Source organism: Stegostoma tigrinum, chromosome 7, assembly GCF_030684315.1.
Source record: "Stegostoma tigrinum isolate sSteTig4 chromosome 7, sSteTig4.hap1, whole genome shotgun sequence".
Taxonomy (NCBI): Eukaryota; Metazoa; Chordata; class Chondrichthyes; order Orectolobiformes; family Stegostomatidae; genus Stegostoma; species Stegostoma tigrinum.
The window spans coordinates 63,432,803-63,449,035 of NC_081360.1; the positions used below are offsets into that span (position 1 = coordinate 63,432,803).

General features: G+C 39.9%; 1 protein-coding gene across 3 annotated transcripts in view; it reads left to right on the forward strand.

Moving 5' to 3' along the window:
* ttc21b (tetratricopeptide repeat domain 21B) overlaps positions 1 to 16,233 on the forward strand; it is a 100,944-nt gene that overhangs the window by 49,849 nt on the left and 34,862 nt on the right. For all 3 annotated transcript variants that reach the window (XM_048534597.2, XM_048534595.2, XM_048534594.2), the window contains exons 18-21: positions 31 to 169; positions 702 to 808; positions 4,922 to 5,110; positions 14,071 to 14,181. In XM_048534597.2, the coding sequence (XP_048390554.1) occupies positions 31 to 169; positions 702 to 808; positions 4,922 to 5,110; positions 14,071 to 14,181 (546 nt within the window). The remainder of the gene's footprint in view (positions 1 to 30; positions 170 to 701; positions 809 to 4,921; positions 5,111 to 14,070; positions 14,182 to 16,233) is intronic.

Genomic DNA, 16,233 nt, shown 5'->3' on the forward strand with positions numbered 1-16,233 from the left:
CTTTCTTTCATTCTTAATTTTTCTTCAAAGGCAATTAATTATTATGAAGCAGCTTTGAAGACTGGCCAACAGAATTTCCTTCGTTATGACTTAGCTGAACTCTTGCTTAAGCTGCAACAGTATGAGAAGGCAGAAAAAATCCTGCTGCAGTCATTAGAACATGATTATGGTATGAAATTTTTATGTGGGAAATTTTTATGTTATTAGAATTTAGTATTAAAAAGAAATGATCTAATATATTTAACTGTATAAGTAGTAAACAATGATGTCACCAATCTGCAGTTCAAAGTACTTGTTACAAGAACTGCCCCAGCTTTCAAATAAGATGAAAATCATGTAAGTTCAGGGTGACTCACAACACTGATTTTATATCGAAAAGCCATCCCATAATTTAGATAAAATGCCAGATTAACAAGCAGTTCATTTATTAGACAGTAATAACTAATAAGTAATGAATAACCTGTTGTGTTCATGATATTCTTTTTGATGATTTGTTGCTGTATCGTACAAAAATAGAAACTGTCGAGAAAGATAGTTCTCTTTCAAATAGGCTAAGTAGGTGGTGTAAAAAAAGGAAAAATCATGAAGGAACGTGGAATAAATAACATTGAATAAAATTTACAGTACACAAGTTATCTCTATTCATGCAATTTTAAAAAATGGACTTTTTTACATAAATTCAAATTTTCAATTTTTTACAGTAAGTGATCTTCAAGCTTTGATGGAAGATGCACGATATTTAATGCTTCTGGCAAAAATATATAGTAAGAAAGAGAAGATAGATGATGCCATCCTTGCATTGCAGAGGGTGAATAGACTTTCACTTTATTGTTTGTTTGAGTATTGAATGGTAAATTATGCTTTCATAAGTTTCAGTTTTCAAAAAAACCTGTAAAGCCAGTCTGTGCATTGAAATTAATATCATAATTTTGCTTTGCTCAATTTAGAATGCATCATTAGAATGCACAATGTCCCCACTAAAATTAACCATGAAAATATTGCTTGTACGCACAATAGCTAATTTTTTTTACATTGTAATTCTGGTAGATATCATTGGATTATGCAGCACAATTGGAGACCCATTGATCTATTGTGCCTATTTTGCTTTTTCTTTGAAGATCTTATCACTTGCCTCATGTGTTCTTTTCTTATACTTTTCGAATTCACTTTTGATAGTTACTATTAAATCTACTTTTCCCCAATCTTTCATGACGTGGAGGTGCTGGTGTTGGGCTGGGGTGGACAGTCAGAAGTCACATGACACCAGGTTACAATGGAAGAGGTTTATTTGAAATTATTTGAGCGGAAAATGACAGACAAGTTCTGTACCCATGATTATGGCCAGAACCATGATTTGCTGTTCATGTTGTGCTACCTGTGACCCCACCACACTGTTCTGAATCTGTAAAACCTTCCTTACTGTCCTGTTTTGACACCATCTCCTTGACAAATTGTTATGATTTCGTTACCTTAATTAGTTTGGACGGTTTTGGATTACATATTACTTTGCTAAGACCCTCAACATGCGACTCTTAAACTTACCATGTTATACCAGTCAGAGACAATGGGAACTGCAGGAGCTGGAAAATCCGAGATAACAAAGTATAGAGCTGGAATAACACAGCAGGCCAAGCAGTATCTTAGGAGCACAAAAGCTGACGTTTCGGGCCTAGATCCTTCATCAGAAAATCCGAAACGTCAGCATGTTATTCCAGTCGTTTGGTTTGTCTCCAGCACCACCTCATTTTAAAGTTTTTGTAATAATCTCTCCGCCTCAATTCATCGGACTGTAGGTTGCTGCTTCTCATGTTGACCCTTTACTCACACCATTTAACATCCTTGGTTACCTGCAGAGACTTATTATTTGATGCTCCACTCACACCAGTTGTGTGATCTATTGATCTCTCTGCCTACGAATTCTGTGACTGCGTGCTCTTCTCTCACAATTCACCTGTTGAAGGGGCTGCACTTCAAAAGTTTGTGATTTCAAAAAAACCTATAATATAATGTCGTACGACTGCTGACTTTGCCCAATTTTTCAGTGCAATCCAAATCACTGTAAATTAATGTGGAAAATCTGTCTCTTCACCCACCTACTTTTCAATTGTAAAATTACATTAAACTGTGTCCTCAGCTGCTAGTGCTTCTGCCAGAAGGAGTGATTTCTTTTTTTTCAATGTTTAGTGAAATACATTATAATTTTAACTATCACAACACTGCTTAATGTAGAAATAACAAGGTGTAGAGCTGGATGAACACAGCAGGCCAAGCAGCATCAGAGGAGCAGGAAGGCTGACACTTCTTCTGAAGGGTATAGTCCCAAAACATCAGCCTTCCTACTATCTCTGAAACTGCTTAATGTAGAATGTTTAATAAGCATTTGACAGATATTACTGGTGTATAGTATAATCCAGGTAAGAGTGACAAAAGGGGATTCACACTATCAAGATTTACGCCCCATTATCACAGGCCTACTCGGGCAATTTTTAGTTACTTGTGCTGTTTAGTTGGCTCATTTATTTACTGTAATTAGTCAGGAATCGCCATTTGTTTGATCAGGGATAATGGGAACTGCAGATCCTGGAGAATCCAAGATGACAAAGTGTGGAGCTCGATGAACACAGCAGGCCAAGCAGCATCTCAGGAGCACAAAAGCTGACATTTCGGGCCTAGACCCTTCATCAGAGTCTAGGCCCGAAACGTCAACTTATGTGCTCCTGAGATGCTGCTTGGCCTGCTGTGTTCACTCGGCTACACACTTTGTTATCCATTTGTTTGATGTCTCTTTCAGCTAAGTGATTATGTGGTGCTTGATAGCAGCTCTTAACCTTGAGCTCTAATCATATAGTCTATTTGTCATTTTCTGGTAGAAAAGAAGTTTTCTACATTCAATGCTCTATCTTCTTGACTTTAAAAAACTTATTTATATCATTTTCTTCTGCCATTTTTGTACTTTTTCCTCACTGACTTCATTGTAGATTTTAAAAGTGAGTGCCACTGTTGAATTCTATCCACTGTTTCTCTTATGAAGTAAATGAGTGAACATTAGGCATTACACTTCTGTTTTGTTTCATTTACTCAAATTTTTGACCCTGTAATCTTTGTCAGTCTGCTGTGTGGTGCTTTGTCAAAGACTTTGAGAATACACTGCATTAACTGTATTTTCCCCCGATTGATCATACTCGTCACCTTCTCAAACGACTCCTTTATGATTGTTAAATGCAGTCTTCCTTTCTGGAGTATATACTACCTACTTTTAATTATTTTTAGTTATAGATTTTTGTGAAATCATAGGCATAGATTTTGATTTTTCTTTTCCCCTTTTACCTTGTTAAGTTGACAGACCTGTTATTCCCTTTGATTCTCTTTGTAAAAATGCTTATTACGTTGGCCCTGCTTTAGGCGTCTGGCACATATCCATTGTACATCGAATGCTGAAATGTAGTTTCTGGGGCCTCCACTATTATTTTTTCCAAGTTTCCTTCCAGGCCCTGTTGTATCCCATCAGATTCTACTATTTGTCTTCTCAGCGTAACTAATTTCAGTGACACTATACTTTGTCATTTTTTGAATTTCTGCTTTCATTTTTACCAATTTCACCATTTATCTGTTTTCTATCATCATTCTGTTTCACGCAAAATGAAGTAAAGTTTTTAAGTATCCCTACAAATTTCCAATTAGTCAAGCAGAGTTCAGTGTTCAAGTCCACTTGAGTAAAGTCTCCCTAATGTCTTAATATATTTTAAACTAATCTGCAGAAAATAGTTCTCCAACATGAAATTTAAATAAGGATTTCTTATAGTCATATATTTTTAGCTGGCATTCTTGGCTATCCTCATTCTTGGCTTTGGATTTATTTTTGGCTTTTTCCTTTTTTATTGTGATTCTGCTATTTGTTCTATTAATGAGTGTACATGAATCTTTGATAACAAAGTGTGAAGCTGGATGAACACAGCAGGCCAAGCAGCGTCTCAGGAGCGCAAAAGCTTTTGTGCTCCTGAGATGCTGCTTGGCCAAGCTTTTGTGCTCCTGAGATGCTTCTTGGCCATGCTTTAGTGCTCCTGAGATGCTGCTTGGCCAAGCTTTTGTGCTCCTGAGATGCTGCTTGGCCTGCTGTGTTCATCCAGCTTCACACTTTGTTACCTTGGATTCTCCAGCATCTGCAGTTCCCATTATCTCTGTACATGAACCTTTATTTGGTTATACAAATGTTCCAGAATCTTAAGAAGTATTTCCCAAACAGTTGTTCATGTTAAGAATTAGGCCATAATATATAGGAGCAAAAGTAGACCATTCAGCCCTTGAGTCTGTGTCATCCTCAGTACATGCTTTCCCATATGTTTTTGTGTCCTCTGCACACTGGGCAGTAGTACATTAACTTCTGTCATCCAAGTCATAGTTCTGTGTTATAAATAAATGGGACACCAGCACTTACCCATTGTCACTCTATTACTTACATATTGCTGTCTAAAAATGCATCCTTTCTCCCAAATTAATTAGCCAATCCTATATCCATGTCATATGTGTGGTCTTTCATTGAATGCATTTGGAAACCCAAATATATTGCATCTGTTCTGTTCTCCATACTATGTACGTGTTGTTATTATTATTTATATTTAATATTCCTTTTTATTACATTTGCTTGACAGCTTGCTTGGTGGAAAGACTTTGGAAAAATATGACAGCATAAAATCTGCTTCAAATTGCAATTATTTATTAATGTAATGTTGAAGTACACCCTTGTGTGAAAAAGTGTCATTTTGTAATAACCCATTTGTATCACAATGCATATGTTTAGCAATTAAAATGTGAACACATCTCTGTATTATATGCATCCGATAGACATTATCGGTTTATTTCATGTCATGTTAATATTCTGCCAGTTGTTAGTCATTTTTTTATTCTTTCACTTTCTGAACAGGCAAGAGAGGTCCAGGCTCAGGTGTTAAAACGAGTTCAAATAGAACAGGCTGATACAGTTCCACACCAGAAACAACTTGCAGCAGAGATCTGTGCTGAAATAGCAAAGCATGCTGCAGACCAGCGAGACTATGAAAAGGCAATTAAGTTCTACAAGGAGGCACTTGTCTATTTTGAGAATAACCATAAGGTTAGTTTGCAGTTGCTAATTTATTATATGTGGTGACGTCTAAAAATTCTAAACTATGGCTTCATTTCGCGACCGAAGAATGTATATGTTTGCACAGATCTTTTGGGATGTGAGAATTAGGTTGAATACTACTTTAGTAGATATTTAGAGAGCCTAAAGTCATAGAGCTGTACAGCATGGAAACAGACCCTTTGGTCTAACTTGTCCAGGTGGACCAGACATCCCAGATAAATCTAGCCCCATTTTCCAGTTTTTGGCCCATATCCCTCTAAACCTTTCCTATTCTTATACTCATCCAGATAAAATGTTGTATTTTTAAATGTTGTAATCATACAAGCCTCCACCACTTCCTCTGGCAGCTCATTCCATGCACACACCACTCTCTGTGTTAAAAAGTTGCCTCTGAGGACCCATTTAAATATTTCCCCCCTCACCTTTAAACCTTTGCCCTCAAGTTTCAGACTCCCCCACCCCAAGGAAATGACCTTTACTGTTCACCCTTTCTTTGCCCCTCAATTTTATAAACTTATTTAAGGCCACCACCGAGTCTCTTATGATTCAGGAAAAAAGCCCGAGCCTATTCAGTTTCTCCCTAAAGCTCAAATTCTCCAACCTTGGCAGCATCCTTGTAAATCCTTTCTGAACCCTTTTTCAAGTTTCACAACATCCTTACTATAACAGGGAGACCAGAATTGCATGCAGGATTTCAAAAGTGGCCTAACCAATGTCCTGTACAGCTGCAACATGACTTGCCAAGTCCTATACTCAACGCACCTACTGATAAAGGCAAGCATACCAAATGTCTCCTTCGCTATCCTGTCTACCTGTGGCTCCACTTTCAAGGAACTTTGAACCTGCACTCCAATGTCACTTTGTTTAGCAACACTCCCTTGGACCTAACCATTAAGTGTATATCCTGGCCTGATTTGCCTTTCTAAAATGCAGCACCTCTCATTTGGCTAAGTTTAAATCCTGTCTGTCACTTCTCGGCTCATCGGCCCATCTGATAAAAATTCCATTGTTCTCTGACGGAACTTTCTTCACTGTCCACTACACCTCCAATTTTGGTGTAATCGGCAAACGTACTAACCATACCTCCTATGTTCACACCCAAATCATTTCTATAAATGATAAAAAACAGTGGAACCCAATACTGAATCTTGTGGCACACTGCTGGTCACAAGCCCCCACCTTTGAAAAGTAACTCTCTACCACTACTGCTTGGCCTGCTGTGTTCATCCAGCCTCACATTTTATTATCTCTACCACTACTCTCTGTTTTCTACTATCAAGCCAGTTCTGTAATCAAATGGCTAGTTTTTCCTGTATTGCACGTGATCTAACCTTGCTAACCAGTCTACCATGAGGAATCTTGTTGACCACCTTACTGAATTCCATGTAGATCACGCCGACCTGTCTGCCCTCTTCAATCCTCTTTGTTACTTCAAAAAATTTCATCAAGTCAATGAGACACAATTTCCCATGCATAGAGCTCTGTTGGCTTTCTCTAATCTGTCCTTCCCTTTCCAAATACATTTAAATCCTTTTCCTTAGGATTCCCTCCAACAACTAGCCATCACGATGTTGGGTTCACTGGTCCATAGTTCCTGGCTTTTCCTTACCACCTTTCTTAAATAGTGGCACCATGTTAGCCAGCCTTCTAGCATTTTACCTATGGCTAGGTACGAAATAAAGTTTCAGGGATGCAAGATGGCACCGGCAAGCAAGAAGTTGGTTTGAAGTGTGTCTACTTGAACGTCAGGAGCGTCCGGAATAAGGTGGGTGAACTTGCAGCATGGGTTAGTACCTGGGACTTCGATGTTGTGGCCATTTCGGAGACATGGAGAGAGCAGGGACAAGAATGGTTGTTGCAGGTTCCGGGATTTAGATGTTTCAGTAAGAATAGAGAAGATGGTAAAACGGGGTGGGGGAGGGGGTTTGGCATTGTTGGTCAAGGACAGTATTACAGTTGCTGAAAGGACGTTTGGGGACTCGTCAACTGAGGTAGTATGGGCTGAGGTTAGAAACAGGAAAGGAGAGGTCACCCTGTTGGGAGTTTTCTGTAGGCCTCCAAATAGTTCCAGAGATGTAGAGGAAAGGATAGCAAAGATGATTCTCGATAGGAGTGAGAGAGACAGGGTAGTTGTCATGGGGGCTTCAACTTTCCAAATATTGACTGGGAACACTATAGTTTGAGTACTATAGATGGGTCAGTTTTTGTCCAGTGTGTGCAGGAGGGCTTCCTGACACCGTATGTAGTTAGGCCAACAAGGGGCAAAGCCACATTAGATTTGGTACTGGGTAATGAGCCCGGCCAGGTGTTTAGATTTGGAAGTAGGTGAGCACTTTGGTGATAGTGATCACAATTCTGTTATGTTTACTTTAGTGATGGAAAGGGACCACTGGGCAAGAGTTATAGCTGGGGGAAAGACAATTACGATGAGATTGGGCAAGATTTAGGGAGCATAGGTTGGGGAAGGAAACTGCAGGGGATGGGCACATTAGAAATGTGGAGCCTATTCAAGGAAAAGCTCCTGTGTGTCCTAGATAAGTATGTACCTGTCAGGCAGGGAGGAAGCTGTAGACTGCGGGAGCCGTGGTTTACGAAGGAAGTGGAATCTCTGATCAAGAGGAAGAAGAAGGCTTATGTTAGGATGAGATGTGAAGGCTCAGTTAGGGCGCTTGAGGGCTACGAGGTAGCCAGGAAAGACTGAAAGAGAGAGCTCAGAAGAGCCAGGAGGAGACATGAGAAGTTGTTGGCGGATAGGATCAGGGTAAACCCGAAGGCTTTCTATTGGTATTTAAAGAATAAAAGAATGACGAAAGTAAGATTAGGGCCAATCAAGGATAGTAATGGGAAGTTGTGTGTGGAGTCAGAGGAGATAGGGGAAGCACTAAATGAATATTTTTCGACAGTATTCACTCTAGAAAACGACAATGTTGTCGAGGAGAATACTGAGATACAGGATACTAGACTAGGTGGGATTGAGGCTCACAAGGAAGAGGTCAGAAATCCGACAGAGTGTGAAGATAGATAAATCCCCTGGTCCAGATGGGATTTATCCTAGGATCCTCTGGGAAACCAGGGAGGAGATTGCCGAGCCTTTGGCATTGATCTTTAACTCGTCATTGTATACAGGAATAGTGCCAGATGACTGGAGGATAGCAAATGTGGTTCCCCTGTTCAAGAAGGGGAATAGAGACAACCCTGGTAATTATAGACCAGTGAGCCTTACCTCAGTTGTTGGTAAAGTGTTGGAAGAGGTTATAAGAGATAGGATTTATAATCATCTCGAAAAGAATAAATTGATTGGGGATAGTCAGCACAGTTTTGTGAAGGGTAGGTCGTGCCTCACAAACCTTATTGAGTTCTTTGAGAAGGTGACCAAACAGGTAGATGAGAGTAAACTGGTTCATGTGGTGTATATGGATTTCAGCAAGGCGTTCGATAAGGTTCCCCGCAGTAGGCTATTGTACAAAATGCTTAGGAATGGGATTGTGGGAGATATAGCAGTTTTTGGATCAGAAATTGGCTTGCTGAAAGAAGACAGAGGGTGGTAGTTGATGGGAAATGTTCATCCTGGAGACCAGTTACTAGTGGTGTACCGCAAGGGTCGGTTTTATAAATGACCTGGATGAGGGCGTAGAAGGATGGGTTAGTAAATTTGCAGACGACAGTAAGGTTGGTGGAGTTGTGGATAGTGACGAAGGATGCTGTAGGTTGCAGAAAGACATAGATGAGCTGCAGAGCTGGGCTGAGAGGTGGCAAATGGAGTTTAATGCAGACAAGTGTGAGGTGATGCACTTTGCTAGGAGTAACCGGAATGCAAAGTACTGGGCTAATGGTAAGATTCTTGGTAGTGTAGATGAGCAGAGAGATCTCGGTGTCCATGTACACAGATCCTTGAAAGTTGCCACCCAGGTTGACAGGGCTGTTATGAAGGCATACAGTGTTTTAGCTTTTATTATTAGAGGGATTGAGTTCTGGAGCCAAGAGGTTATGCTGCAGCTGTACAAAACTCTGGTGCTGCCGCACTTGGAGTATTGCGTACAGTTCTGGTCACCACATTATAAGAAGTATGTGGAAGCTTTGGAAAGGGTGCAGAGGAGATTTACTAGGTTGTTGCCTGGTATGGAGGGAAGGTCTTACGAGGAAAGGCTGAGGGACTTGAGGCTGTTTTCGTTAGAGAGAAGAAGGTTGAGCGGTGACTTAATTGAGACATATAAAATAATCAGAGGGTTAGATAGGGTGGATAGGGACAGCCTTTTTCCTCGGATGGTGATGGCGAGCACAAGGGGACATAGCTTTAAATTGAGGGGTGAAAGATATAGGACAGACGTCAGAGGTAGTTTCTTTACTCAGAGAGTAGTAAGGGAATGGAACGCTTTCCCTGCAATGGTAGTAGATTCGCCAACTTTAAGTACATTTAAGTCATCATTGGACAAGCATATGGACATACATGGAATAGTGTAGGTTAGATGGGCTTCAGATTGGTATGACAGGTCAGCACAACATCGAGGGCCGAAAGGCCTGTACTGTGCTGTAATGTTCTATGTTCTATGTTCTATTGATGATACAAATACCTCAGCAAGGGGCTCAGCAGTCACTTCCCTAGCTTCCCACAGAGTTCTAGGGTGCACCTGAAAAGGTCCCATGGATTTATCCACCTTCATGCATTTTAAGACATTGAAAACCATTACCTCTGTAATATGGACAATTTTGAAGATGTCGCAATTTATTTCCCCATGTTCTCTACCTTATCCTCCTTCACAGTAAAGACAATGTAAAATACTTGTTTAGTATTTCCCCATTCCCTGCAGTTCCACGCATTGGCGCCCTTGCTGATCTTTAGCTGATTCTCTCCTTTGTTCCTCTTTTATCCTTTATGTATCTGTAGAATCCCTTTGCATTCTCCTTAACCTTATTTGTCAAAGCTATTTCATGTCCCCTTTTTGCTGTCTTGATTCCCCTCTTGAGTATAGTCCTACTGTCTTTATACTCTTCTAGGGATTCACTTGATCTCTGCTGTCTGTGCCTGACATATGCTTACTGCTATTATTATTATTATTGACCAAAGCCTCAATTTCTGTAGTCATCCAGCATTCCCTACACCTACCAACTAGCCCTTCACCCTAACAGGAACACACTTTTTCTGGAATAAAAACCAAAAGAGCAGTTTTAAGGAAGGGTCAATGGACCAGAAACATTAACTCTGATTTTTTTCTTCACAGATGCCGCCAGACCTGCTGAGCTTTTCCAGCAATTTCACAATTCCATTCTCTGGAACCTTGTTAATTCATTTTTGAAGGTTGGCAATTTTCCAGCGTATCCCGTTACCTGAAAACATCCACGTCCAATCAACTTTTAAAAGTTTCTTGCCTAATACTGTCAAAATTGACCTTGCTCCAATTTAGAACTTAAATTTTAAGAGCTGGTGTATCCTTTTCCATCACTATTTTGAAACTAATAGAATTGTGGCCGCTAGCCCCAAAGTGCTCCCCTTTTGACACTTCAGCTACCTACCCTGCCATATTTCCCAAGAGTTGGTCAAGTTTTGCATGTTCTGTCGTTGGTACATCCACATACTGAATCAGAAAATTTTCTTGTACACATTTAAGAAATTCCTCTCCATCCAACCCTTTAACACTATGAACTATGGCAGTGCCAGTCTGTGTTTGGAAAGTTTAAATCCCCTACCATAACCACCTTATTCTTACTGATAACCAAGATCTCATTACAAACTTGTTTCTCAATTTCCTGCTGACGACTGGGGTGTCTATAGTACAATCACAGTAAGATGATCGTCCCTTTCTTATTTCTCAGCTCCATCCAAATAACCTCCCTGGATGTATTCCCAGGAATATCTGCCTTAAGTACAGCTGTAATGTTATCCCTCATCAAAAATGCCACCCACCCTCCTGTCTTGCCCCTCTTTCTATCCTTCCTATCGCATCCATACCCAGAGTATTAAAGAACAAAGAACAAATAAAATTACAGCGCAGGAACGAGCCCTTCAGCCATCCAAGCCTGCGCCGATCCAGATCCTCTATCTAAACCTGCCGCCTGTTTTCCAAGGATCTGTATCCCTCTGCTCCCTGCCCTTAATGACATCTTAAATGAAGCTATGGTGCCCGCCTCTACCACCTTTGCTGGCAACGTGTTCCAGGCACCCACCACCATCTGCGTCAAGAACTTTCCACACACATCCCCCTTAAACTTTTCCCCTCTCACCTTGAAATCGTGACCCTTAGTAATTTAGACCCCCACTCTGGGGGAAAAAAGCTTCTTGCCATTCACCCTGTCTGTACCTCTCATGATTTTGTAGACCTCAATCAGGTCCCCACTCAACCTCTGTCTTTATAATGTCAATAATCCTTATCTACTCAACCTCCCTTCATAGCTAGCACCCTCCATACCAGGCAACATCCCGGTTAAGCTGCCAATCCTGTCCACTCCTGAGCCATGTTTATGTGATTTGATTTATTTATTATTTTGTGGTACTGAAATACTGTGAAAAGCTTAGTTTACAAGTGGTACAGGCAGATCATCGTAAGCGAAGGATATACAGATCAAAAAGACGTAGATGCAAACAGGTTACATTGCACAGGTTATATGCTAGATGAGATCAACGTTAGCAAGATCAGCGTCATTTGAGGTGAGAGAGTCCATTCATCAGTCTGTTAACAGCCAGGAAGAAGCTGTTCCTGGACCTACTTGTGCATGTATTCAGGCTTCTGTATCTTTTGCCTCATGGAAGAAGTTGTAGGAGATCATTACTGGGGTGTGATGGATCTTTAATGATGTTGGCAGCCTTTCTGTGGCAGCGAACTGTGTAAGTGGAGTCCATGGATGGAAGGTTGGCTTCTGTGATGGTCTGGGCTGCGCACACAACATTTTGTAGTTTCCTATGGTGCTGGACAGAGCACTTGTCATTACCAGACCATTATGTACCTGGACAGCATGCTTTCAACAGTGCTTCTGTAAAAGTTGGTGAGGGACCTTATGAGCATGCCAAATTTCTGATGACTTGCTGTCAGCTGCAGAAATATCTATCTCTGCCTCTGACTAGAGAGTGCCCTTGGACCCTGACGTACCCCTCATTACATTAGAGGCAGTCTCGGTACCAGCAACCTGGCTGACATTCCTACATTCCCTGAGACACCATTAGTCCTACATTTTCCAAACAGTATACTTGTTTTGAGATGGGGATAGCCACAGGACACTTCTGCACTACCTGCCTTCCTCTCCTACCTTTCCTGGAGGTAACACATCTACTTGACTGTATCTGCAGTTTTTCTCCCTTCCTGCAGCCCCTAGCTCCTATAAATTCCTCATTGCCTGTAACTGCTACTCCAACTTAGCCGTGTGATCCAATAGGATTTGCAACCAAATACACTTCTGGCAGACATATCAACTGTAACATGGAAATGCTCCCTAATCTCTCACATCCAAAAGGAAGAGCACATTACTCTACTAAAGACCATCTTTCCACCTTAACAATGTACAGACCCAGAAAAAAGCCCAGTCTTACTGCTCTGAAAACATTGCTCCAGGCCAACTTAGTACCTATATTTCATATTTTTAAAGTTTAATCAAGAGACAGATCTCTATAAAAACATATAATAAAAATGCCCACCCTACTCACTATTATAGATTTACAAAAAAGTTAGTAAGTTGCACTTTGAAACTGTACACTTAGCTACCACATCGGTTTCTCCAAAGTCAGCTGTGAATTTTGCTGTTTGTTTATTTTTCCTAGATGAACTCAGATATCCAGAGATATTTGAAAGTAAGTAACAGAGGCAGTCAGCTGTGCAGATTCACTGCTGAGTTAGACAGCTATGCAGGTTTACTTCTCTGTTTGTTTCACTTCCCATATGATCACTACCTTTGTCTGTCTTTCCCCCCTTTTTTTAATCTGCCATAAAAAATTGTTACTTATCCTGCCTGAAACCACTAAAATGAAACTGCCTGTGAAAGCATTCCATGTTTGATTATTCCATGCAATAATACAAATTGAAAAAGTGATGGGTCTGGAAGCAAATTTCTTTCTGTTATTACAAGCTTTGCATTTTACACCAGCCAAAGGACAGCTCGCTAAAGCCATATTTCATCACAAAGTCGAGACTGAAGTTTTGCTCAAAAGCAATTAATGCTGCTCCAGCAGTAAATTGTCACAGGTTTAGTATCAGGGATGTTGATGTGTGTGCAGGAACCATGGTGTCCTATAAACTCAACTGAAAGTGTTGTAAGACCCTAGAAATATATTTTAAAAATGAAAGACACATGCTCAGCTGCAAATGACTGCTTCCTGCTTTTGGCTCTGACTGAAAGGCTGTCTCTTAGGACAGTTGTATGGGTAATCTTTTCCTACTCAACGCCTGAGAATGAAGTGAGATTTCAAACTAAAATTTCAAGGAATATATTGGAAATTTTGCAAGTGAAGAAGTTGGTTATTTGAGATGATGGTGTCTTTAAGCTCACAAGTGAATTTGAAAATCAAGCCACGTCATCTGAAATTAAACCTTTCTGTCTGTTTTTTTTAAAAATCTGTCAAAAGATGGATAGCAACTGTCAATTTCCAAAAATTCATGTTTGATTTACGTCCGAATTTCCAAATGACACACAATTTTACAACTATCGTTGCAAAATTCAACAATCCTAATAGAAAATCATTTCTGTTGTAGGTACTGTAATATGTGTAGATGTATGCATCTGACATTAACATATCACTGATATTTACTAGCCTGTCTAAACTATTTAGTAATGGTGATAATATCTTGAATTTCATTAAAAGAATTCCTGAATGTTCATATGTATTCAAAAAACAATTTGTAACACTGTTTCCTCAGTTATCCAAATGAGTCAGAGTCTTACATTGTTGTGGAATAATATGTAATTGTCTGCCAGATATCTTGTACTGTTATTTTATGTGGCATTCTTATTGTTTTCTGTGGCAGGTAATGCTAGAACTTGCGCAGCTTTACCTTGCTCAAGATGATATTGATGCCTGTCAGCATCAGTGTGCAATTCTTCTGAAAAGCGACCAACATAATGATGCAGCTACCATGGTTAGTAGAAATAGACCATAATGTTAGAAATAACTGAGATCTTATTGTTATTGCTGATCACTTTTAATATTTTAGACAATTCTCGCACAACCGTATCATGAAGACACTAGTGTTCATTTAGTTTTTTGTAATCCATATTCGCATTTGCTGGTGACAACTGCCCATCACGAATGCACAAGGTACTGAATGAATAAATGAACCCTTTTCTTACTGATTATCAAATAAGTCAGATAATGAAGTCATGTGCTATCAATCATTTGTTAATTGGTTGCAATATCAATCTTAACTCCTGCCATCTATCTTTATCTCTTTATGTCCCTCTTGCCACCCCATTTCCTAGCTATACACATGCACAAAAGTCAGTAAAGAACTGTAATTAAGCAAGAATGGTGAACAGAAAACTGATGATCAAGGATTTCAGCATCAAAACACTACCTAAGTTGTTCAATAAATCTTTATTTTGTAAAGAAACACCCTCAATTTTTGAACAATTTCAGCAATACCTTTGTTGAAAGAGTTCAGAAGTGTCGATCACCTCAGGTAGACCTATTGGTAACCTTAATAGCCTCAAATCTGTGTAGCTGTGTCACTTAGATATACTAGCATTTTCATTTCTTCTTTAGCTCCTCATTTCTTTGTTACCACCCAGATTCAGATAGGCAGAACATTTTTTACATCACCTTGAATAAGCTGTTTCCAGACCTGACCTCTGAATAAAATCAGAAATTAATGTAAAAACTCAACCAGTTCTGAAGACTGGTCATTGGACCTGAGAATTTGATACTGCATTCTCTTCATAGATACTACCAGACCTACTGAGTTTTTCCGGCAACTTCTGATTTTCAGTATCCACAGTTTGTTTTTGTTCTGTGCTGTGAAGACTCCAGTAAAGGAAATGACTTGTTTGAATAAACATTTGTTTTTAATTAACATTAGCCCCAACCTTTTTATAGCAATATGCCTGATGCCTGAATCCACTTTCAAGACACTTTTTAAGCAATGTGTGAGATGTTGCACTTACTTTATGTGTGAATGTAACTGACAGTGATTGTAGAGTACCATTTTTTTGGATTATGATTCAGGAGAAAAGCAGTTACAGGACTGTGCTATTTGTTACAAGCTTACTTCTGTTAAAGAGTTGGCACTGACTGTCAAGGGGACTACAGCTCTTGATTGCTCTACATTTCTCTCCTAAAATGTTACATTGATCAATTTCATGCCAACAGTTAAAGCAAAGAAGCAATTGCTGTTCCATTTAGCAGAACGAATATCTTAATTTCTTAATAGCTAGCAAATAATTGAACATTAAGATTTCCCAATTCTATAAAATACTGAATATTTGTCCATCATCTGGGACCCGAGACCCACAGCTATAGCTTCCTTGAACAGCAATGTGCCAACTATGGTTACCAACATCATTATCACCTTTTCAGTCAGAAAGTATGGATTTAAGCTCCAATCCAGTTATTTGAATATATTATCCAGATTAAGACTTGGATATAGAAGCAAGGGAATGATGCTTCATTGGAAGTGTATCTTTCAGGTAAGATGTTAAACCAAGGCTCTTGGGAGAGTTTAGGTCCTAAAATTATTGAACTCAATATTGAATCCGGGGCAGTAGGCCCCCAAGTGGAAGATGAAGTGTTCCTCCAGCTTGCGCTGGGCTTCACTGTAACACTCTAGCAAGTCGGAGACACAGATGTTGACCAGGGAGCAAGGTGGTGCATTGAAGTGGCAGGCAATAGGTACTTCAGGGTCTATTTTGCGAGCAGGATGTAGTTGCTCTGCAAAGCGGTCGCCAAGTCTACGCTTCATTTCCCCAGTGTAGAGGAGACCATATTGTGAGCAGCGAATGCAGTAGACTAGATTCTTGAAAGTGCAGGTGAAGTGTTGCTTCACGTGGAAGGTTTGTTTGGGCCCTTGGATACTGGGGAGGGAGCAGGTAAATGCACAGGTGTTGCACCTTCGCCAGTTACAGCTTTCATTAATAGAGGGATTGCATTCAAGAGCTGTGAAGTTATGCTCCACCTATACAAAAGGCCAGTTCTGTTC